Source organism: Hippoglossus hippoglossus, chromosome 16, assembly GCF_009819705.1.
Source record: "Hippoglossus hippoglossus isolate fHipHip1 chromosome 16, fHipHip1.pri, whole genome shotgun sequence".
Lineage (NCBI taxonomy): Eukaryota > Metazoa > Chordata > Actinopteri > Pleuronectiformes > Pleuronectidae > Hippoglossus > Hippoglossus hippoglossus.
In genome coordinates this window covers 8,258,160-8,282,052 of record NC_047166.1, presented here as the reverse complement: position 1 = coordinate 8,282,052, position 23,893 = coordinate 8,258,160, and the positions used below count along the sequence as shown (strand labels likewise).

Here is a 23,893-nt window from a genome sequence, read left to right as displayed (position 1 = left end):
ATTGAATCTTACTGCATTCATCATCTTGTCTGGAGTTCAGTATTATGATTGTTTAAGTTGTGTGTTACATTCTATCATATGTACAGCCTAATACTTAAAATATTAAACGAAATATGTAAATATAGTTTGGTAGTTTCGTTTTGTGGTTTCCACCCACCAAAGAATTTAACTAAATTCAAGTGGGTTTCAAATTGTAAAGAAGGTGTGGATGGAGAGAGGTGAGGTAAAGATACAAGATTAGAGGGACATGCAAATGCACTTATTATCAACTGGTACTTAACTCTTACTGAGCACTTTATCAGGAACACCTGTACACCACATGTGGCAGCAATTTAACATAAGGTTTCATGCAAGTGTGGGTCAGGAGTTTTGGTTAATCGTCACATCATGGTTCAAGCTGGTTCGAGGCTCAGGTAACTCAGGTTGTGATGCAGAAAACCAGATACACAGTGACCAAAGTATGAAAGCTGAAGACTGGAAAAACATATTTTGGAAAACAGATGATCAGAACTGGCCATCAACTGCATGAATCCATACACCCAGTTTGCCTTGTGGCACTTGTTTAAGCTGGTGCTGTTGCATTTTGGTCCTCCTCATACCTTCACCGTTTGAATGCCACAACCTGTTTGAGTATTACTGCATATTTGAATCCTTTCACCACAGTATACTCATCTTCTAATGGTTACTTCCAGCACTATGTCACAAAGCAAATGTCTGATAGGGAAATCGGCGTAGTTAATTAGCCAAAATACTAATTTAGGCTTAAAAAAAATGGTGCTCCATTGCATCCCACCCACTTTGTAAGTCATTGAATGCATCGTGGCAACATCATATACTCCCTGATTCCTGGAAAAGCATGCAGGAGAAAAATCCTTCAACTGCATTAACATTAAATCTCATATAATAGATAGATACAAAAAAAAAAAGAATGAGAACAAACACAATTATTCTCATAAATTAAATTTTTAAAAACTTATTTTTTGACGGTTGGACAGATCGTGCTGCCCCCTGTCGGCCCAATCCGGCAACGCTGTCCTCTGCATGTTGCCAAGTAACGGCAGATAACGACAGGTAATTTCAGTAAGTAGCATGAACCAGCTCCGTGTACAAATATCTGTATACTAGTGATTATATCTGATAGTACACGTGTCCGGAGCCAGTGAAGCTACTGGGACTTCACACAGGTTTGGAGCTCCACGTTTAAATCCATCTGCTGGTCGAGGTGATCACCACCTGTTGGCTAACTAGCTAACAAGCTAACTGGCTAACACACGATCTGAGATCCCAACGTCTGGAGCCGCAGAGACAGTTGCATGGATGCTGTCCCACGTGGTCGATGGTTATTGATTTTACTCGCCGCGTAAACAAGGTAAGACTTTGACTTAGTACGTTTTTGTTTTCAAGTACTTTGCCTTTGTAGACCCCTGATATTGTTTACTTGTTTCAGTTAGAACTTGTAATGATTTAAGATGTAACCTGTAGAAAGTGTCAAGATGTCCAATAATCAGAAGACGTGCATGCTTTGGGGGGCTATCCTCCCATTATGTTATCAGTTTTGTAGTTAACTCTTTTGTTATTAATGATTTATTGAATCTAAGATGCCTTAAATTGGGATGTTTGTTGAATAAATGGCTCAAAAGTTTTTAATTATAAAGGTGATTTTTTGTTATTTTCTCTAAGGTTTGTCAACAAGCTTGTTTAAATGTTGTCAAGATTAACGTCTTGCATTTGAAATACTATCGGTGGTTTGAGCTGCGCCTTTGGTAAGTAGATACACTGTGTGTCAATAGAGAAGGGGGTGAGACCAGCTCAGGTTATAGTGTCTGTGAAGATGGATGTGTCTCGATCATACATCCTAACCTCCTGCGTGTAAGTGGAAGGGACATGGGACAAACTTCAAAAGTCAAAGTACCCCTTCAAATACGTTTTCTCAAACATGGTTTCTGTCATTTTCGGTAGTTGCTACCTCACTGATGTATCTTCAAGTGTTCATGATTCGGATAAAGTTATGAATTGATGCTATAAGAATGGGGTGAAACATCCTGATTGACAACTGAGGCTGACTCAAGATTGGTTGAGTGCATGTATCGGTGCAACGTGGCTTCATCCCCTGATTGCTCCTGAGCAGACTCTGGCTCTAAATGAGCAAGATGGCAGCGTTTATATCCAGGATATTTTGGCTTCATTTCTGGATAGTTAGTGGAAATCAGTAAGTGTTCCATTTTTTATAAACAGTCTATGACTCAGACCCACCGTCTTGTAGAATTGACCCATCTCTCTCTTATCTCTGCATCGTATTTCCTTACAAATCACTAATTGTAGCTGTGTTTTCACAGATTCAAGCAAACATGAGCCACATGTGTGTCAGGGATTCAGCAACCAAAGAAAATAAGCCATCAGAGACAACATATAAAAGGTGTTGCTCAGTGAACAGATTCCCTGCAGACTGCAAATGTTTAATCCCTTGCAAGACCGATGGGCAGCCGAAAATAAAACGACTGAAAACTCGCAAGGAGAGGAGCCAGATGAAAGGTGCGGGGAAAGAGGCCTCAAAGACGAAATCATATCACCAGCACTGCCATTGCCAAACCAGTAAAGGCAGAGAACATTTCCATAACTTTTGTCATGGAATCTGTAATTCAAGAAGAGATGCACCATTTTCAAAGGTCGTTACTGCCACACAGGAGCCCAGCATCATCACAGAGAGCCGCCTGATAGGACACCATGGCCTGTTCAACCACGAGGTGAAGTCTATTGACATTCAACGCTTGTTAAGTCAACAGGGGAGGTTGGAGACCGGTGGACAGGAAGCACAAGAGGAGAACCATCCATCTTTGACACCTCACATTCCCTCTCCTTTCTCCAGTAAAGATTTGTTAGAAGCCGGCACTGATGAGGTTTTGCCATTTGAGAGGAAAGAAGACGGTGCTGCAAAGACACGTGTTGTTTGCCAGGAAAAAGAGAAGCCAATCCGTCATGAATCAGATATTACACCTGGGCAGAGACCACAGCAACAACTTGATCTTTCATCTGAAAGCTACAAAAGCATCTTCTCATCCAAGCACAGCTCCCCTGAAGTTATTATAAGTGAGGAGGTCAACTCCGTCATACACGAGAAGGAGCGAGAGTTTCAGCTGACTCCCACAGTTGACAGAGACATTGTGAAGAGGTCGTATAAGAAGGTAAAGAAGCAAGTGATTTCTACTCCAAGGAACCAGGAGCCTCCTGTTCAACAGACACACGCTCGTCACCTCAGCCCAAGTCAACTTCAGCTCTCCAGCTCACCTATGACCAACAGCGTTCTCACACAGCACAGAAGACGAGATCCTGGCTGTATATCGAAGTGTGTCTCTGCAGTGGGAGCACGTTTGTGTGACTGTCTGCAGTTCCCACGTCTGAGGAGCAGAAACCTGCTCGCAGAGAGCAGGGAGGTGCTGCTGAAGGCGCTTCAGGAGAGGCATGGAGCCCGGCTTCAGGAGAACCTTCTCTATCAGCAGCGACGCCGTCACTTTGACACTGATCCCAACAGAGTGCAGGATCATGACCAGGAGCCGACCATGACAGATACACATGAGCTCTCGTCTACAGGTGGGCAGTGAAACTGTTAGAATTCTCAATAATAAGAAAATATTGTATTTATGTGATAATTCGTATATCATCATACAGTCACAACATTCTTATGTTTAGATATTGTGGTTCCCAGTTCTCATCAACAGAAACAAGTACAATATGTGACTTTTATTGAATATGATTATTGATATCGACTGATATGAAATGTTTTATCTTGACCATTTTGGGCCATATTGTGCTGTGGAGTTTGTCTCATAAAGACAGTTGTGTTTACATTCAGTGTTATTTAACTCAACACACTGAATTTATCTTTTATGTCTGATAAACATGTTGAATGATGTTTTTCCTCAAATCCAAAGCAGTTTTTTAATTTGCAGGACATACAATCATGTTTACTTGCATGTTTACTTCTTACTGAATCAGGTTTAAGACAGGTTTGAAATATTGTGAACCTCTTTATTAGGAGTTCATTGAGTTAATTTCTTAATTTAAAAAGCACTGTTGAGCACTGCACACATGTTTTTCAGCTGTGTCATCCGTTTCTATTCAGATGCATCAGCATTTCAAGGCGCCGCGGTTGGTGAGCCATGTTCTGACACCACAGCTTTGAGAGAAATGAGAAGCAAGCATTTTAACCTGAAGTCCAGTCTGAAGCCACAGCAGAGCCGGAAATGGGTAAGTTTACACTGCCACTCTCAAATTTAAATTAGATTCATATATGCCCTAGCTGTTATCCTTTATTTTATAATCCTCAGACAATGTGTGGAATAAAATGCTCTCTGGTGTTTCTTGTGCAGAATGCTGACTCATTGAAGAGCCCTGTGGATGCTTCCGCCAGGCTCTCGGATGATATCCTCAGATTGAGTTCCCGTCCTCAGTTCCGCATGAACGTTGAACGTGATTATTTGTTCACATCCTCTCCCACCTCATGCTGGGGAGACAAAGCCTCAGCATCTCAGCAATGGGATGTCGGTCTCAACAGGGCTAAATGCAACGAGTCCGTCATTTTTGATTCCTTTGATAACAGCATTAGTGACCACACCAGAGCATTAAGAGAGAAGAGCTGTGGGCCTCAGTATAACGACACTAAGCCCCTCTTTCCTTATCAAACACAGCTGAGAGATAGACACTCAGCAGGGCCAATGCACTTTCCCCAAGAGCAACACCCGTTTCAACCTGACAGATTTTCTTTCACTCCTTCCTTCTCCTCCCAAATTCACCATCCTAATCTGAGCAGCATTTTCCAGCCTTTTAACCAATCCAGTCCCGCTTTAACTTGCCCTCCCATCAGCTCCTACCACACAGACATGATCCACTACCCCCCGTCTCACATGCTAGAAAGAGGCCCAGCACCTCGTCTTTCCTCTCTACCGAGCCCTGAGCTCTGGTCCTTCCCACCTATGAAACTGTACTGATGTGTCGTCAAACTTTGCCAAGTTGTTTGTTTGACCAACTAAACAAAATGTTTGTCTTTTTCACAGATGTTGAAAATATTTGTTTGTTTGTGTGGTGGCATTTTTAGCATAAAAAGTAATAACAATAGTTGTTATCTCAAGTTTCCTCTTTTATTCATTTGTGTTGTTTAATAGATAAAGAAACACACGATTAGGAGTTGTCTGCATCTCTGGAGCATTGTTTTAATTTACAGAGAAAACGTCTTCATTAACACTTGTGCTATAATGGGAAATTCTGTACAGAGGAATATTATTTGCAAAGGCTGTGCTATTGTGAAAGTTATTCAGTTATTCCTTTTGTGTATGGGCTGCATTAACATGCAAGAAAACACATTCTGCAATTGTACAATAGAGGAAAGCCAAGCTTCAAATATAGCTAATAAAATACAAAAAATAAAGCTATTCTGATCACCAGATGTGAAATGACAATGCTAATTCATGCCCATATAAAAAAAAAAAAGTTGATCTACAATGCATCACACTGTACATTCAGATATTCAGATATTTCCGTGACCCTCTCCATACAGCCTTAATTAATTATTTGTTTAACATGCTGAAGGGTTTATCCCTTAAATTTCAATTAAAATTATTGTGTTTTAAGGTAGCAAGTAATATTTTTCATCTGATGTCTCTAAATGTTCAGTTTTATCAACACATTTGGTGCCGTCTTCTGTTTCGAGTCTGCTCTCCATCCTCATCCCCCTACGTAGCTGATTCCAGAACAGGTCTTGGGCCTGCATTGGATCAGTGCAGTCTGAGCCCGGCCACTGCAGATAAGTCTTTTTTAGCATGACTTTCCTCATGCGGTGATAGGTTGACAGCTGCCTCTCCGAGATCGGCTCCAGGAACACGAGCAGAAGAACGTCTCGGTGCTCATCGAAGAGTCGGTAGCTGGCGAGCTGGATTTCCAGGGAACACCACTCGCTTTGTAGGAAATTCCTGCTTACCACACAAATAGTTTTCCGGCTGCTGTAAACAGCAGAGACAATGTTGTCCACAATATCGCGGCCCAGTTCAAAGTCCCTGTGATGTAGGCAAAGTTTAAAAGACGATCCATTTCCCTCCAGGTTGGGCACTAACTGATCCATGACCCACTGTTCATCAGAAGAATTGTAGGAAATAAATGCATCATATTTGCAGTTTTCCTCCTCCTCCCTGAGTCTGCGCCACTGCTCGCTAAACCAGGAACGGAACACATAGTAGCTGTACTTGATTTTCCAATAGAGTTTGACATAAAGTAAAGGAGAGACTGTGAACAGGAAGATCACAGCTGCTGTGCTGAAGAACAGGTACTCACCTAGATCCATGTAGCAAACTTTGGAATCAAAGTTGTAGAATTTAATCGATGGATCAGATTGGCAGTGCAGATTGTAGAGATAGACTACCTGGACCTTTGAGTTATATCGTGTCCAATTTTGCAGCAAGATGTTCTTGCAGGTGCAGCTTAAAGGAATATTACGTATGTCAAGGTAGTTGAGTTTAGGTAGACTTTGTAGTGCATCCACAGGAATACTCTGCATCACATTGCGGTTCATCTGCAACCTGCGTAACTGTGTAAGATTCCCAAAAACCTCCTTTGAGAAGTTCTGAATGCCCATATTTTCTACAATCAAGTCGGTCAAATTTCTCAGATTTCTGAAGACTCCTGGTCGTAGTTTTATCACCCCAACACAGCAGCTATCCAGGTTGAGGAAACGCAAGCCTGTCAGATCATCAAACACATCCGGGTAAAGATCATTGAGATTATTGTTGGTGAGATACAGTGATCTCAATGAGTGGAGGCCACGGAAAAAAGCGCGGGGTAAAATAGTCATGCCATAAGGCCGCTGCCTATCCAATTTAAGATCACTGAGCTTGCTGAGATTCTTAAATGGTGACCCCGTAGCTTCAGTGACGAAACGAATTAGATTGCTCTGTAGATCCAGCACTGTGAGTGTATCTTGAAATACATGATAGAAGGAAGAGTCAACCTGTTGGAGGTTGTTTCCATCTAGATAGAGTTTGGACAGACTTATGAGTCCATCCAGACCTGACGGATTAATATGAGTGATCTTATTACCTCCAAGGTCCAATATAGTCAGATTCCTGAGCCTGTGGAAGGTCGAATTGAAGATGACAGAAATACGATTGTTGCGTAGGTTAAGCGTTTGCAGTTTGACATTATCTTCAAAGTTATCTATAAACAAATCAGTTAAGAGGTTGTTGTCCAAGCGGAGTTGCTCGAGCCGTCTGAGCCCTTTGAGAGCGCTACGATTGAGAAAAGCAATTGAGTTTATGTTAAGTAGTAGCGTCTTGATATTTGGCATATTATAGAAAGCAGCACCACTCACTGAGAGGATGCGGTTGTAACGATAGCTCAGCTCTTTGACATAAACCTTGGTTTGATCATCACAGGATTGGAGGGAGTTGAGATGGTTATGCTCCACATTAAGGCTCTTTATGTGTGTATGTCTATTGAGGAATGTAAGGCAATTTGTGTTTCTCAGTTGATTGTGGGATAGATCCAGAGACCTTGTGATTTCAGGACAATAGTACAGTGTTTTGTTGGTAAGATTCATAATCGAATTACTACCCAGGTGCAAATCTTTGATCTTTTTCACTTTGCTTTTTAACAACTTGCATAGCTCTGTGAGCAGGCTGTCATTTCTCAGACCTGTGCCAGAGAAATCAACACGTCCTGCATCAATGTCACTGGTATTTAAAAACTCCACTACCTTGACACTCGTAGAACGCAAACGCAAATAGTTCAAATGTTTCAAATTCACTCCCTGAAAAGCCACCGTTGAGAGCCTGGAATTGTACGACAAGTCTAGAACATTAATGTACACGAGAAATGAACGTTCACATCCTAACGTGGTCAGTTGATTTTTACACAAATACAAAACTTTGAGGGATGTGGGCAGTAACGCATTTGAGTGGCTGAGCGAGGTCAAACTGTTAAAGCAAAGGTCCAGGGTCTTTAGATTCGTCAGATTTGACACTGACGCCACGATCCCAGAGAAATTCATCAGAAGGTTTTGCCCCATGATTAAAGTGGTCAGATTGAGATTGGAAGAGAAAATTCCCTCAGGAAGCTGCTTCAATGTATTGTTGGTCAGCGAGAGAAAGGTGAGGTTGTAAAGCCCCTGAAACACTAAAGGGTGGAGCTGGGATATGTTGTTGAAAGACAAATTTAGGGAGTGAAGTTGATCCAAGGTATTGAAAGCTAGTTGACTGATGTTACTCAAGTGGTTATGATCTAATCTGAGGTTCTGAAGATTTTGCAGACTCACAAAGCTGTTGATGGGAATGTCCCGCACTAGATTAAGGGAGATGGTGAGATTGGTGACAGATGGCGGCAGATCACTTATAATGGCAGATATGTTGTTTGCCTTTCGATTGATGCATTTGAAGCCTTTTCCCTTTGAGTATGAGTCAGCAATGCAGTTGTTAAAGCTGTAACTTCTGATGAGTTGAGCAGCACCAAGAATAAGTGCAACTGACAAGAACTGATGAGTTAGACGGGACATTTTCTCTTCTTTCAGTCCAGAGAAACGCCTTTGAATCTTTTGTCTCTTTTGATTTGGTTTGCTTGTATATGTGGGAAAGAACTCTGGGTGGTTGATTCGTTGATCGTGTCACAGGTATCTGAAGATGGAGAGGAGGAAATAACACATCACGTTGTACGAGGGAATTGAAAGTTACATTTTCAAACCAGGACAATATAGCAACATTTACAGGAACATTCTTACTTTCTAAGCAGGAAGTCCTTTTACAGACCTACTCCCACAATCCTATATGTATTGTACATAACACCATTCATACTGAACATGCTAATCCTGTTTCCCTGTACCTTTACAGGACAAGGATATCTTCTCTAAAATGTTATAGGTATTAATAGGTTCATGTTAGAATTGTAAAGCCCTCCAAACGCTGAGAATGTATAACTATAATTTGATTACATCCTGTTTGTATCTCAAACAATTATTTGAAAGAAGAAAATACATTTTTATAGTCTTCAAAGTCTGAAAACATGACAAAACTGATCAAGATAGAAATGACATTGAGTCTTAAAATACAAAATACAAATACCCTTTTTATGATGGTCTGCACTGCACGTGCAATTCAAGCCGCTGCTTGCTGATGTTTCTGCATCTCACCAGAACCGAACTCCGCTGTCTCCAGGTTTCTTAAAGCAGCTCGTAGTCCTCATCCGGGATGGCACAGCTGGGTGAGGGGTTTCCAGAGAAATGTTTAAATACAAAGGCTAACTCGGTTCTTCTTTAGTGTTTTCATATCCCTTTTCACTCTGCTGTTGAGTTCCTCCTACTCATCCCCCAGACATGCATCTCACTTCATTTAGATTCACATGTGACACTGTTAAAAAAATGCTTTCAAATGGTTGATATCATTGGATAAACATTACAACAAACAATATCTGTCATAAATATTCTCCCATACATTTCGAATTCAACCTCTTTAAAATGTGTGTTTTGTCATCCTCATATAATCTTTAACATAGCTGCTTTCATTTTGGCGTGACGAGAAAAATAATCACCAAATATCTTACTTTCGATATTAAGCTGAACTTTATTGATCTCACACTGGACAAATTCTCTTGTTACAGCAGCAGATGAGGTCAGAATGAAAAAGGTGTTAAAATAGAAAATAAACGAATGAAATCAAATAAAAATACAGAAAATGTGTACAAAGAATATGTACAAGAGATGTCACTCAATCGCAGTACTTTGCAATGTCGGTCTTACCTGTTCAGTGGACTGTTTCTCAGCTGACTTTGCTTCATCAACAAGCTTCATTGCGCTATGACCAGTTTAGATTCTCATGAGAACTAGAATGAGGAAGGTGGGTGCAACCCTTCCTTCTCTTTCCATATGCAGTCACAGCAAAAAATAATAATAATTGTCCCAACATGATAATTCCACAAAGTTTTATTGAAACACTGTTGTTTGAATGCATTAAATACATCATATTTATTTGCTATATTAATTGATGAATATGTTACTAATATGCAAGGGAAACAAAAATATTAACTCTTGTAAATTCACCACAATAAACTTGTTGAGTCACGCTGAAATGGGAAGGTCCGCCTTTCTTTCTTCATGTGTTCGCCAGTTTGTTGCATGAAGACAATTTCAACACGGTGAGTCGCTGTTTAACTGAACATGAAAGACGTTGGTTCGGTGTAAAGGTTTAGGCCTAATGAAATATTGTTCTTGTCTTTTTCTTCCAACTCTCTGAAAACCTGCCCACACCTGTGATCTGTATAAATATGTATATTAGATACAGTATATAGTATATTAGTACAAAATAATGAAGTCAAATAAAATAGCAGTTCAGTCTGATCTTACAGCTATTATTCTTACATTGTAAACTTGTGTGAATAAAGCAAACTGGAATGTGAAGTGGAGAAATGGTGTCCAGACCAAGAAATCAACGTTTTCCACAAGCACCTTGTTATTTGTAAATCTTTTTATCTTCTCATCTTCTGCTCCCGTGCCATCTGACACAGTCCACACAGAGGCAGGCAGGCCATGACAACCCAGTCATCGCACACTGAGCCCTGGGGGAAAAGCACAGACAGAATAAACTTGTGACCATTATTGCGGGGAAAAAAAGGATTGCTTAGGGTAAAGCACACTTACTTGAATGTGGTATCTGCTGCGGATGCTCGTCCTCAGAGCAATCATGGCACCAGGAAGGAAGGGGACGCAGCAGCTGTCCCCATTGTCCTGAGCCACCTTACAGCCAAGAATACACGGGACGAATGTAGCACAAAGACCTGCAGGTGAAAGACAACGGTGTCATACTGGAATTCATTTCACAGTGATGGTTGATTTCTGCTCGTCTATGTAAAATCACGTACAGATTCCACAGTCTTCACAGCAGTCGCACACATTTGAGCTCCAATCTGACAATCCGGAGGACACAGTGTACTGTGTGACTGAGACCTGAGGCTGCGAGCTGATCACATTGGACTGGAACGCCATCGCTGCAAGAAGAAAAGGGACGTTAGGACATTTTCTAAACCCTATTTGCAGCCAAGTTTCCCCTCTAATAAGAATATGTCCAGTTCTGTGCCCCAAAAACAATTAAGTTTACTTCACTTATAGCAATAAATTAGTGGAATTATTAAGGATAAATGACTGTAATAAAAGCCTGAAGCGTCTTACTGTGAATCAGGGACTGACCACCCTCAGCTTGGAGCAAACTTTGCTTCACAAAACCCTCACCTGATCTCTCCTCCTGAGGTTGCTGTGGTCTGACAGCGTCGACGGTCAAGGCCCAGGAACAGGTGGGCGAGGGCCTGGGCCACAGCTCTTATACCCATTGTGACATCAGTCATATATCTGAGTTCAGTTTCTACTGATATGACCAGACACACAATGAGCATTTAGCTTGGTGCAAACACCCTGTGAATACAAAAGTTAAATGTTTGGTTTTTGGGGCGTATCACAGCTTTCTAAAGGGTCCACCTAACGTGACGCGTTTTTTTTATCAGCGCACAGTAATTGAAGAACAAAGCTGGCATGTGGAGGCTGTTTGTATTGTAGCAATTCATAAACTAGGGTTTGCCTTGAGTGCAGGTGTGGAGCTGAACTGACTTGACTGGGGAACAAGGTTTGCACAACAATACGACGGTCTTTTCTTCTCGTGTGTATTTGTGTGGTATGTCCGGATGTACACACAGTTCAACAGAAATCACTGGCAGCTCCCAACACGTGCATGCTGGGGTTTACATAAGATGAGAGTCTAGAGAGCATATGTTTTTTTTGTTTTATTTGTTATCTGAGCCAGCTATCTCAACATTAGCTGTACTCCCAGGAATTATCTTTAATGGAGTTTATACATAACACGGCAAAAACAAGTTCAATATGCATGACAATGGTTTAAATATAACTAGAATGGCACTCAGTAGAGTGTATAGCTCCGCTAGGGCCCAACTGTCTGCGTATAAAACCACATTTTAATTCACGAGATTCAGACTTTTATTTGGATCTGCGTCAATCACAAACACTCATAAATATCAGACCCTTAAACATGCCTGGTCTCTTCATCGCGTTGACGAACACATAACCTCCTTGTTGGAGGTAATAAAAAGAAATAATTCCATTCAAATTAAATCAAAAGCACTACTTAGTTTATTCTGTCAAAAATTTAAAAAACTAAATTAAAAGCACAGATATCCAACAAAAGATGGCACCAGTTTCAGCCATATAGCAGGTACATAAGTTAAAGAAACAACAAGCTACAAATTATAGGAAACACAAACATTGGTGATGCATCAAATTGCAGAAGAGCACAAGATAAAAACATAAAAGTTAACAAGATGTATTTCCATAAAAGTCCTGGCCCCGCCCAGGGCTCACTACTTTTATGGGCTCGACTGGAACATACTCTATCTTTGAATCTTGACTATTATACCTGTGCTGGCTCACTACTGCAATCATACATGTGTAAATATTTCACCACTTGGTTTAAACATTTATTTAATGCTGCTCCACACTCTTTATGTTCTGTCTGATTTCCCCGGGGGCCTCTTAAAAAGCTCAAAAATAACAGTATAATAATCTTCTTCTTCTGATAACTTATTTTTAATGATGCCATGTATTTGTTATGGGTTTCAGGGACTTGTAGTCTGTGAGTGACTTTTTTTTTAGAAGCAAAGCATATGTATTTGTTTATTTATAGCCCATACAATAAATTAGATCTCAAAGTATTTCCCTATGTGGTGTAATAAGGATTTCTTAAATTATTTTATTTAATAATCATATATATTGGTTGTGTATTCATTTGCTTGTATCTAAACTTATACATTTGCACTTTTTTTCAGCACCAGCATCTCTGATTTAGTCACACTGCTTTCTTTTGTGTAATGACAATAAAGGCTTTATATTCTATTTGGTTTGAGGAATAATTATTGCAAATTAGTTTTGCAAGATTGGAGACTAAAAGGTCGAGGTAAAGATAATATCAACATTAAACAAGGATTAACCTTTTTGCAATATTTATTAAATTTGTCTTTCCAAACATAACAGGCTATAGTATTTTATAGGATCTGCAGTTTGGAAGGGAGCTTGATAAATTGCAATAATGGAAATTACCTGCACATAGTCACTTTGGATTGAATCTCACATTTAGGAACTTTGTCTTTGACCGGCACAGATTTCCGGGAACTGAACATACATCAACAACTAACTATCAATAGCAATATGTGTCTGTGGTATGTTTAATGCATCATCCTTCAACAAGTCAGACCATGTCAGAAGGAAGAGAAACAACTGTTGCACAATAATATAATTTACCAGAAGACGCATGGTCAAGACAGATAAAACCACAAGTGCGTTCAGTTCCTCTGACACTTAACACATTACTTCCTTTTGAAGAAATTATTTTGTAAAACTAAAAGAGCTGGTTTTAACATCTCTTGAACATATTTTCATTTTACTTCCCCTAATTTTACTTGGACACAAAATGCAGTCCCAAACTCTACCGCACTGACGTTTCTGCTTATCAGGCATCTGCAAAAAGCTGTGAAAGCATTATTACTGAATGTCCAAACCATCCTTACCATCATATAATCATTCAGCTAATGTTAATGTATCTGTTATGATATGTTTAATCGTGTGGATTTCCTGTTGTGTTCTGTTTAAGGGAATCTAATCTTTATCTAATGTTCTGTCCTGCATCAGCGTGATAGTTTGCATCCAGAAAGTATTTTTATGATCCTATACTGTCTTAACACAAATGTCGCACATATTTCTAAGCTTTGTAAAACTCTCAACAAAATCTAACAACTCCTGACAGGTTAACACCAAGGTTCAACAACATCCTACATGCCGGGCATAACATATCAAAACAAGAAAAAGAACATAGGGGAGACTGTGAAATTCCTGCTAACCAAGCACTTTCACTTCTCCTCCTTTCGTGGATTATTTTGTCAAATCAATTTCTGCCTCCTGGTTCCCTTTATGTGAGCATTTAACTGTATATGTCAAAGTATCATAAACTGCATGTGGGTTCACATTGCAAAAAATAGATGTTTTTTTTCCACGTTGAGGTCACCAGTCACGTACTGTCTGTCTGCCACAGCTGGCTGCAGCCATATTTTAAAAATATATGTCATAATTCCCCTGAGACAGTCACGCATTCCTACTATATAGCTACATCTGTCTAAAATGTGCGTGGATTCGGTTCCTGAAATGTTGACTTCTTCTTTCTGATCCCCACTTCATCTGGACGAGTGCAGACGGAGAGATAGACAGAAAAGGGGATGTTTCACTAATGTGTGTAAGAGCAGATGGTGCTTTGTTAACTCTCAGAGGGTTTCAGGTGTTCTGCTGCAAATATGGATCAGGTCACACCAACCGCAGAAGGTTTCTTGAATTACGTGAGTACAAGAATATCAATCAATCAAATCAATCAAATTTCATACGTATAGCCCATATTTCCAAATCACAATTTGTCTCATATTGCTTAAGAAGGTGAGACATCCTCTGTTCTTAACCCTCATAGTGAGTAAGGAAGAAACCTCAGAGAGAGCCACATGTGAGGGATCCCTCTCCCAGGACGGACAGAAGTGCAATAGATGACACGTGTAACTGAGAAAATCAGCAAAATAAAAGTATTACAACATTGATTAGAATAAACGGTTTGTAACATAATGGAAAGTAAATGAATTGAGGAGTTATTGTCAGAGTATCTGAGTAGACATAATGTTTATCAAGCTGTCTTGTTGAAAATAAAAGTCCACGATCAGCTGCCACCATCCAGTGCATCATCACATCTCACCAGTAGACATAGTGCAGATCCAGGACTGTGGGTGCAGCCACAGTGTGGTGGATGGCATCTTATCCTGGATTAGGATTACAATTACTTAGATATACAACGTGCCTGCCCACATATACTACTATTACTGGCAATACCGTTATTACAATTTACAGTGCTGCAGACTTTTACTTTTGTAGAAAAACTTTAAACATTGATACACCTCTTAGGCAAGACACTGTATGAGCTCATGGATGATGACATCCGTTGCACTTCTGTCGTCCTGCAACACACCCTTTTTATTCCTTCTGTCATAGGGATTTTTTATGTAGTTTCTTCTCCCTCTAGTTGACAGATTGTAGACTCTGTCCTTTACCAGATGTGTTAGGATGATAGTTCATCAATTGATATCTATACATGAATTATCTTCATGTTGCTTTTTGATTGGTTCTATACGACCTTCATGTTAAAGGTGCCCTCATTGAGGCTCAAGTAAATGAACCTAACAAACAGTGAACTGAGCTTTTCTTGAACAATCTCCTCCAAGTCTGTGACTGTTTCTCTCTCCTTTCTGCAGGAATATGATTATGAGAATGACTCCTCGTACTCTGAAACGAGCAGGACCCGTGCAGCGCCATGCTTGCAGGGGGACATCTACGGATTTGCACAGAGGTACTCCCCTGTCGTGTACACCCTGGTGTTCCTTCTGGCTGTCGTGGGCAACGTGCTGGTGCTGTGTGTGATCCGACGCTACCGAAGATCTCAGAGCGGCGGCGCCTGCGCCTTCTCTCTGACCGACACCTTCCTCCTTCACCTGGCCATCTCTGACCTCCTGCTGGCCTTCACCCTGCCCATGTTTGCTGTGCAGTGGGCTCACCAGTGGGTGTTTGGTTTAGCAGCTTGCAAGATCTCCGGCGCCCTCTTCTCACTGAACCGATACAGTGGTATCCTCTTCCTGGCCTGCATCAGCTTCGACCGCTACCTGTCCATTGTTCATGCCGTCAGCTCCGGCTGGAAGCGCAACACCGTACATGCCCAAATTGCATGCGGCCTCATCTGGGTGGTCTGCCTGGGCCTGAGTGGGGTGGACATTATTTTTAAACAGGTAATGAGCGTGAACACCGGGGGCCAGCAGAGTGCGCTCCTGTGTCATATGTGGTTTGAAGTTAACTCCAAACAGTGGCAGGTGGGGCTGCAGCTGCTCAGTGTGGTTCTAGGTTTTGGGCTCCCTCTGTTGATCATGCTCTACTGCTACATCCGCATCTTCAGGTCCCTGTGCAATGCCACTCGCCGCCAGAGGCGCAAGTCCCTCCGCCTCATCGTCTCCCTGGTGTCTGTGTTTGTCATCTGCTGGGCACCGTACAACTGCTTCCAGCTGGCAGACAGTCTGCACAAGTTGGGGGCGGTGGACGGAGGGTGCCAGTTTGGCCGCGTTGTGGACATTGGGACTCTGATCACTGAGAGTCTGGGTCTGTCGCACTGCGCCCTCAACCCTCTGCTGTACGGCTTCGTGGGGGTGAAGTTCAGGAGGGAGCTGGTGAGGATGTGCAAGGGGCTGCTGGGACCGAGACGCTTGCTGGGGATGGAGGGATGGAAGCCGAGGAGGCCCAGGAGGCCGACGGGCTCATTCAGCTCAGCAGAAAGTGAAAACACCTCCTTCTCTGTTATGGTGTGACACTGGTTAGAGAGACCAGAAGATGTGTGACGGATTTGATGAAAGGAACTAAATGAAAAACATGTACTGTTGAAATGTTCTCAGGGGCTAAAACTTTTCTGCCCTAAAACTTTCCTACCATCTTAGTTTCTGTGATGTATTTCTTTGCCACGTGGCAGTTGGTTACGTGCAGCTACAACATATTGTTTCTTTTTTCTTCCAAGAATACTGTTGTAAAATCATGAAGTGAGAGTGGGACAAAGAGTAGAACAGACCGTCATCTCCCACACCGTCAGTGGTTGTGAGAACCTTTGTCTCCATAGGTCAAATTCAGTGAAATATCCAGATTTCTTCATACTCACACAAAAGCTTGTTCAGCATTTAAGCTGCATCCTGTGGCGTCTGTCGTCAGACTCGTATCTCACATCCTCAACTCTCAGCAGATTCTCCTCTCATCAGTATCTACTTTCGTTTGCAGCTGATAAAACAGGGAAAATCGTTGTGTAAATTTTACGTGTTGAAATTCTTCTGGTTGCCGCTGCATGTGTCAAGATCTTACTCTTTGCTCCAAGGAGAAAATAACTTAAATATTTTGTATGTGTGACATTACAAACCCAATCCCTTTGTGAGGTATGCAAAGATTTGTATAATAAATATTTTGTAATAAAAACAAAGTGTCAGGTGTATGTATGCATCAACATTTCATGGTAGTTTCTCCGCGGGTTTACAGCCAACTTTCATTCATGCACTGACTTCCTGCAAATAATAAGGAGTGTAAGTGTGGAGCTATTGAACTGGATGTGATGCTGGGACAGAGAGGCTCCCCTGGCTCTGAGCCACTGGGACAGAATTAAAAATGCAGATCCAGAAAAGTAAAGTTTGTGTTGTTTGCTCACAGAGCAGCAACAAATGTTAGATTAGAAAGGCAGCGTGTGAAGTTCAGTCTGAGAGTATTGAATACAGTGTATTATACATTATAATTATGTCATAGTATACATAATTGTACAGAGTACTATATTACATACTGAAGTAAAAGTAGTGAGAAAGCAATGTAATAATACCCCATTAGTAATTATACATACATATTGTCATCAAATGATACCCAAAGCATCAAAAGTAAGAACTCACTACTCAGAAGAGATTCTACAATAGGGTATTATTGTATTACTGTGTGTAATGTTGTAAGTGACGCACAACTATTGTGTTAACTTCTCTTTTCTCTCTCACTAATTTAATCTTTATTGTGAAAACAGTTTATTGTAAAATTTGACCTCTTTGGACCTCAGAAGAGCGGAACCCTCCACCAGGGCCCCACAGTTCCCTTAATTCTGTCAAGCTGCACTAAATTTCCCATACTCATAGATATCAGTTCCCTAAATATGGCTGATTTTTTTTCCCGAATGATAAAGAAAATAAAAAATCCTGTATCTGCTCCCCGATCTAAACCCACACCAAAGGTTAACAGGTTTCCTCCCTGACCTCATCCGTCCACCAAGGTTTGTGGAAATCTGTTTGGTTGTTTGGTTGTTTTTTGTGATTTTGCATACAAACAAATCTTTTGAGGGTTTCAGATAAGAAAAATCTCTTTGGCAGAAACCGCACAACTCAACACATTGACTTATGACACATGATAAGAGGCCGCAAATAGGTCCACACTGCTTTATTTTTTTAGAAAGTGTCACTTATCAATGCATCAATCAGTGTATTTTATGAGTCTCTTACATGGGTCAAAAACATTCAGATGAATGAAGATATGGAAAAGGTACAACCTTTTCTTCTGAAAAGTATAAAGTAGCCCAGCTTTGAATGAAAATAATTTAAGTACACGTAAGCTCCCTCAATATGGTACTTGAGTAAATGTAGTAGGCCTAGTTTTCTTACTTACGTTTTTTACACAATGGAAAAAACTTGAGCTGATTTTATTGACTTATTATTATTATTATTAGTAGTAGTAGTAGTAGTTTAAATATTATTATTAGTATTATTCGTATTTTTGTTAATATTATGTATTTTGGTTTGACTGTCCACAATGAATGGAAGTCAATGCAAAGTACCAATAAGGATGAATGATGTTAATAATCTGCAGGTTGGATCAACCCTCATGTTCTATCTATGTTTACTCTATTGAAACACGAGCACAGCAGCGCCACCTAGTGGAAAGTGGCTCTCGTTGCGGCTCATTCTTTGACTGCTTTGTGTCCAGTTGCGTCAAGTCAGAGAAAGTGGGAAAGCGGAAGTAGAGTAATAAAGCCTTCAAAATAAATAACCTGTGTACTACCCCGTGAGCCTGGACAATGGGGGCTGCGCCATTTTATTATTTTCTTTGCGTTTTACTGAAAACCTGAAAAGAATCTCATAGTTTTTCCAGGCTCTTCTTATAAGATTTCCATTTGTAGCCTCGGTGAATTTGACTACGAGTTTTATTTTGAAAAACGCGGTGATTCTGTTGTTTTTGTGCAGAGGCGTCAGCTTGTGAGCGGAGTGACCGAGCACACAGACCCGAAGTGCACGTTGCCACAGCCTCGGACAAACAGAAGCCCGCTGTCCGGTCAGTGCGCGTGCGTGAGGTGCGTCCGTGTTGTGAAAACCTCCAGCAGGTGGTGAGCGCAAACTTTGATATCATCCGCTCCTCAGTTTTTCCCTGCAGTGTTGTTTTTCTTCTTCTTTCCGTGGGCGCATCCACCCTCCGCTCGTTCAGAAACACGATCACACCTCCAGGAGAAGTGTGTCGCTTCCTAAAGTGTTTTGCGTAACACGGCGGGAAGCTTTCATGCGTTGTCCGGCTGCAGGAGTTGACAGACGCGCGACAGTTGCAGGAGTTGGGTCCGAAAACAGACCCCCCCCCCCCCCCCCGCCCCCCCGCCCTTTGTCCTCTGATCACTTCTCATCGGTCCCTCTGCAGCTCAGGTCACATCTCGAGGTTTGAGATTTTACCGGTTTAAGCCTTTTCTTTTTTTCTTTCGGTTTCCTGTCTCCGTTTCGAAACTGCTCGCTGATGTAACACGTATTTTGTTCATTAGAAATGTGTCTTATCTCGTCTTAGGTCTTAGGAACAAAACTCACTGGCACTGTGCGTGAAATAGCTTTATACTCTTTAGTGTGCGTGTGCGTGTGTGTGTGCGTGGGTATACTCGATAAGTCCACAATGAAGGGAAGTCAATGCAATGTCCTATTAAGGATGTGTGTGTGTGTCTCTGTGTGTGTGTGTGTGTGTGTCTCTGTGTGGGTGGGTGTTAGTTTTTGTTGGCTCTAAAGGGCCTTTTTCAGCATAAACATTGACCTTTTTTTTACCCTGGTTCTAATGAGGTAAAACTTATCTTCTGTGGTCCTGCTTATGGTTAAGGTGTGTGTGTGTGTGTGTGTGTGTGTGTGTGTGTGTGTGTGTGTGTGTGAGTGTGAGAGTAGGGGGAACTTTGCTTTCTGTTTTGAATCCACTCCACAGTTTCCTCATCCAGTGACATCGCACCATGTGAGTTACGTGTGAGTTTGCTCATGTTTATAAAGCGTCAGCCGGGCTTCCCGAGGAGAGATTTTACAGACTTCACTTAAGCTGATGATACACACACACACAGAGAGAGAGCAGGGAACAAGCGGATATTTCTTACACCTATAGCCTCTGAAGCGCTGCAGTTTTAGTGATTTTTCTCTTTGTTTGACCCGTTTACCCTCCACAGCAGATGAAGAAAATGGAAGTGGATCTTGGTGGATTTCTGAGCCAGAACATGACCTACGATTATGATCAGGACTATGAGTATAAGGCGGACGACGAATCGGAGGGCAGCAAGGCCGTGTTGATCCCGCTGCTGTACTCCGTCGTGTTGGTTGTAGGTCAACTGGGGAACGTGCTGCTCCTGGTTATTCTTGGACAGAAGAGAAAATCTTGGAGCATATCAGACATCTTCATCCTCCACCTGGGAGTCGCAGACATCCTGCTGCTGGCGACGCTGCCCCTCGGGGCTGTACAGGCCGCTGATGGCGGATGGCGCTTTGGGACTGAGCTGTGCAAGATCAGTGGAGCTGTTTTTAATGTAAGTACAGGGTGGTGTGTAGATTTGGAATGGACTGAAAGTGAAATCTTTTTAGTGAAGCTGAGTTGGACACATTTGTTTTTGACTGTAGGCCATTATTTCCTGTTTAATCGACTTGACAGACACAGTTCATTATATTTGGCGATGTGTCCTGCCCTAGTGACATCAACATTCCTCCTCGTTTCTGGGAAAAGGCAAGAGGGGGGGGATCAGAGTAGAAGAGTGAAAGGTTATGGCCGGACTTTTCTGTGTTGCATTAGATCACTGTGTTCATTTTTCCTTCTCTTTTTCTTAGATCAACTTCTACTGCGGGATCTTTCTGCTGGCGTGCATCAGTGTAGATTGCTGCCTGTCCATCGTCCACAACACGCAGCTGTTCACCCACACGAAACCTGCGAGGGCTCATCTCAGCTGCCTTTTCGCCTGGTTCATCTCCCTGATCCTCACCATACCCGACTGGATTTTTCTAACTGTGAAAGATGTTAAAGGAATGAAAACTGTTTGTGTTAACGACTACTCTCAGTCAGTATCTGACTGGCGACTGTTTTCACGCCTGGGCCACCACACACTGGGCCTCCTGCTGCCTGCAGCCGTCCTGATCTTCTGCTGCGTCCGTATCCTGCTCCGGCTGCAGCAGAGATCGAAAAGCTTCCACAAGCAGACTGCCATCATGGTCCTCCTGCCCCTGGTGGTGGTCTTCTTTCTCTGCTGGGTGCCATACAACATCACGCTCATTGTGGACACCTTCAGGAACGGTTCTAAGGGACCTAAGGCTGGTTCTTTTGGAGAAGGTTCTCTGAAAACAGCTCTGATGGTCACAGCCGCTCTGGGCTGCGTTAACGCCTGCCTCAGGCCTCTGCTCTATTTCGGCCTGTGTGGTAACTTCAGGAAACGGACCCTGGCCTTACTGACATGTGCTACAGATGAATCTAAAAGGTCAATGTGGGAGCTGGGTATGGGCGAAGAAGCTCGGCCCGAGCAGAGTCATGAGGCGGAGGAGATGAAACAGATGACAAATGTCGAGCATCAGGTGCAGTCGCCTCAGTGCTGACAAACAGACAAATAACAGCACCGTGTGACTCAGAGATGAATAATGTTTCACCGCTGGAGAAATGTAACATGAAGTCATGTTATCGGTCCGAGTTGTTCGAGGACTATATTGTGTGTAATGTTGAGAAATAGATATTTATTTTTAAAAATGACTCCCATGTTGCACTTTAACTGTGAAGGTTTCAGAGCCACATCATGTTGTTGAACTTTCATTTTGTAATCACCGTTAAACAACTGTAGCTTGTCATCATTAATCACAAATTGTATTTAAATGTAGGTATATATTTTTTAATTGTGTATCATTATTATTATTATAGTTCAGATTTGTTATATATAATGTCAGTGAACAATTTTCAGATGTTAAACAATCATCATCAAACTAATGCCATTATCACTGAAATTCTAGGGAACATAAGCTCTTATTTTTGCCAGTGTTACTGTATGAAATAGTCTGACAGAGTTTATAACTTTATTTCTGATAACATGTCAAACTGTTTCACTTTTACATGTTGTCCTCTGCGTAAAGCAGTAAAGACTGTGTGGATTCCACGATTGCGCAACGAGTGTGTGGATGTCTGGGTATGTTCATGAATCAGCGAGGGAATTTCCTTCAGCGGATCCCATGCACGGCCTTTGTTTTTTACTGTGAGTTGCTACATGGATGTGTGTGATCTGTGGGACACAGGATTACATGAACTGGTGCTGATGTCATTAGTCAGGTGACAGAGTGAGACAAAGGAGGGTGGAGAGAGAACTGTGGCATGCTCTGTCTGTGAGAGCAGTTGAATGTGGTGGGTAAACAGAGGGAAGAAGAGGAGTTAGTCCAGATAAACTCTTATCCTGAAGATCCCAACACAACACCGTTTTACCACCATGCTGCTTTGCAGGTTAAAGCCTGCAGGGCCGGCCTGATTTCTGGTCCCAAGGCAAAATAATATTATATAAACACATGTAAATGTTACATGAAATAAAAATGACTTTCAATTGGGTGTTTTTTTTGCTGTACATTCATTTCATAGTGAAAGAAGCCGTTTCCTCTTCCACAGTCTTACTATTGTCCTTCCTCTTTCTGCTGTAGCTTGAAAGGTGTTGAAGTTCTTCTCGAGCCGACACCTCATATGAAGAATGTAGTCTGATCTGAGAAATGCTGCTCGACTGTAGCAGCAGCAACGTGTCACATTTATAGTTTAATAGCCGCAAGCATTGCATCAGTTGTGTTATTTCCTGTTTCCCTTTGAGCTTATATCTTAACTGTGATAGAGGCAAGGGGCTACTTGTTAAGTAATAAACCTGTTATCAGCATTAAAACAAAACCCTTTTTGTTTCCTCCCCCCCTTTAAAAAACCCTGGTACATTGCTCAACATACAAAAGTTAAGATAACAACGTGTTGACACCAGACAAACCTAGAAGTGTCTGACTTCAGTGTTTAACCTGCTCACACACTGGTTGTTGCTATGTTTCCAACACCACCATCCTGCTGCAGTCCGAACATTTGCATCTCATGGAAATTATTAATAAGACATATTGTGAGGGAAAGAAGAGGTGCTTTTTTTATAGCTCTCATGCTCTTTTGGTTGAAATGGAAACACTCGCCTCGAGTCAGAGGACATTTCCTCTTAACTCTTGATGTATTTCTTGTTACCTTTCTGATGAAACCACACGTTTTTTCCGGTTGTGCGACTGCTTCTTGTTTCTGGTTCAATTTCCTGTCAGTGAGGTGAAAGATACGTCCACTAAAATAGCTGCATGATGATGTAAATATATAATACCATTTTCATATATGTGCAAACCTCCCTGTCATCTCTCTGCCGTCTCATTTATTATCTGTAAACATCTGTAACCATGCTGCAGAAGAAACTCATGCAGAAGTCAGTTGAAACACAACTGAAAAGTGTTGAGGTTATACAGTAAAACAAAAACTAGTTACACACAAATGTATATAAACCTGACATCTTGACGGGCCCTGTTTACTTCTGTCTAAATATGGTTAGACTGAAGCTTTTAAACATTGGTAGCAAAGGTCTCTGTTAACAGGAAAGTTCCCATCAGTTATGTATCATTTGTACTCACTCAGATTGCTGTGGAATGACCCTTTCAGAACATATAACTAAACTGTTTATTTTAAATTTTTCATGTCATTCTAAAGTCCCAATTTATTCATTTATGTTAGTTTATTTCTGTAAATTAAACTATACTTAGCCTTCTCAATACTTAAGTAGGTTTCCTGCCGAAAGCAAATTTGGATGTTCAGTCTGAAAGATATAAAACATCTAATGTATAATATGTGTTTTGCAGAATGTACAGTATTAAAAATCCTGGTATTATAGTGCCACCATCTGGACTTGGCTACACAGGTCTACACTATAACAAA

The 23,893-nt window shown here is 41.5% G+C and overlaps 5 protein-coding genes across 11 annotated transcripts; 3 read left to right on the top strand and 2 right to left on the bottom strand.

Moving 5' to 3' along the window:
* The first annotated feature begins 907 nt into the window (after positions 1 to 907).
* si:dkey-250k15.4 lies at positions 908 to 5,440 on the top strand. Its single transcript, XM_034610696.1, has 4 exons — positions 908 to 1,369; positions 2,337 to 3,588; positions 4,121 to 4,245; positions 4,368 to 5,440. Exons 1-4 carry the CDS (start codon positions 1,337 to 1,339, stop codon positions 4,983 to 4,985), a joined length of 2,028 nt encoding a protein of 675 aa, XP_034466587.1. The 5' UTR covers positions 908 to 1,336; the 3' UTR covers positions 4,986 to 5,440.
* Positions 5,441 to 5,520: 80 nt separating this feature from the next.
* On the bottom strand, positions 5,521 to 20,171 carry tlr21 (toll-like receptor 21). 2 transcript variants are annotated; one of them, XM_034610693.1, is made up of 3 exons: positions 9,770 to 9,877; positions 9,096 to 9,230; positions 5,521 to 8,651 (listed from the first exon to the last, which is right to left on the bottom strand). In XM_034610693.1, exon 3 carries the CDS (start codon positions 8,531 to 8,533, stop codon positions 5,621 to 5,623), a length of 2,913 nt encoding a protein of 970 aa, XP_034466584.1. In that variant the 5' UTR covers positions 8,534 to 8,651; positions 9,096 to 9,230; positions 9,770 to 9,877; the 3' UTR covers positions 5,521 to 5,620. The 2 variants fall into 2 exon arrangements, with proteins under 2 accessions (XP_034466584.1, XP_034466586.1); XM_034610695.1 differs by lacking the exons at positions 9,096 to 9,230; positions 9,770 to 9,877 and adding an exon at positions 20,049 to 20,171.
* On the bottom strand, positions 9,935 to 11,388 carry cnfn (cornifelin). The gene is made up of 4 exons (XM_034610707.1): positions 11,255 to 11,388; positions 10,888 to 11,013; positions 10,667 to 10,803; positions 9,935 to 10,584 (listed from the first exon to the last, which is right to left on the bottom strand). Exons 2-4 carry the CDS (start codon positions 11,009 to 11,011, stop codon positions 10,495 to 10,497), a joined length of 351 nt encoding a protein of 116 aa, XP_034466598.1. The 5' UTR covers positions 11,012 to 11,013; positions 11,255 to 11,388; the 3' UTR covers positions 9,935 to 10,494.
* Positions 14,149 to 17,113, top strand: cxcr3.2 (chemokine (C-X-C motif) receptor 3, tandem duplicate 2). 2 transcript variants are annotated; one of them, XM_034610705.1, is made up of 2 exons: positions 14,149 to 14,404; positions 15,362 to 17,113. In XM_034610705.1, the coding sequence occupies exons 1-2, from the start codon at positions 14,371 to 14,373 to the stop codon at positions 16,462 to 16,464; spliced, it is 1,137 nt and encodes a 378-aa protein (XP_034466596.1). In that variant the 5' UTR covers positions 14,149 to 14,370; the 3' UTR covers positions 16,465 to 17,113. The 2 variants fall into 2 exon arrangements, with proteins under 2 accessions (XP_034466596.1, XP_034466597.1); XM_034610706.1 differs by having other exon boundaries at positions 14,149 to 14,406; positions 15,367 to 17,113.
* LOC117776613 (C-X-C chemokine receptor type 3-like) lies at positions 18,905 to 21,968 on the top strand. Of its 5 annotated transcripts, none has more exons than XM_034610702.1 (3): positions 18,905 to 19,077; positions 20,118 to 20,471; positions 20,767 to 21,968. In XM_034610702.1, exons 2-3 carry the CDS (start codon positions 20,121 to 20,123, stop codon positions 21,520 to 21,522), a joined length of 1,107 nt encoding a protein of 368 aa, XP_034466593.1. In that variant the 5' UTR covers positions 18,905 to 19,077; positions 20,118 to 20,120; the 3' UTR covers positions 21,523 to 21,968. The 5 variants fall into 5 exon arrangements, with proteins under 5 accessions (XP_034466593.1, XP_034466591.1, XP_034466590.1 ...); XM_034610700.1 differs by having other exon boundaries at positions 18,905 to 19,363; positions 20,121 to 20,471; XM_034610699.1 differs by having other exon boundaries at positions 18,905 to 19,363.
* The last annotated feature ends 1,925 nt before the right edge of the window (positions 21,969 to 23,893 follow it).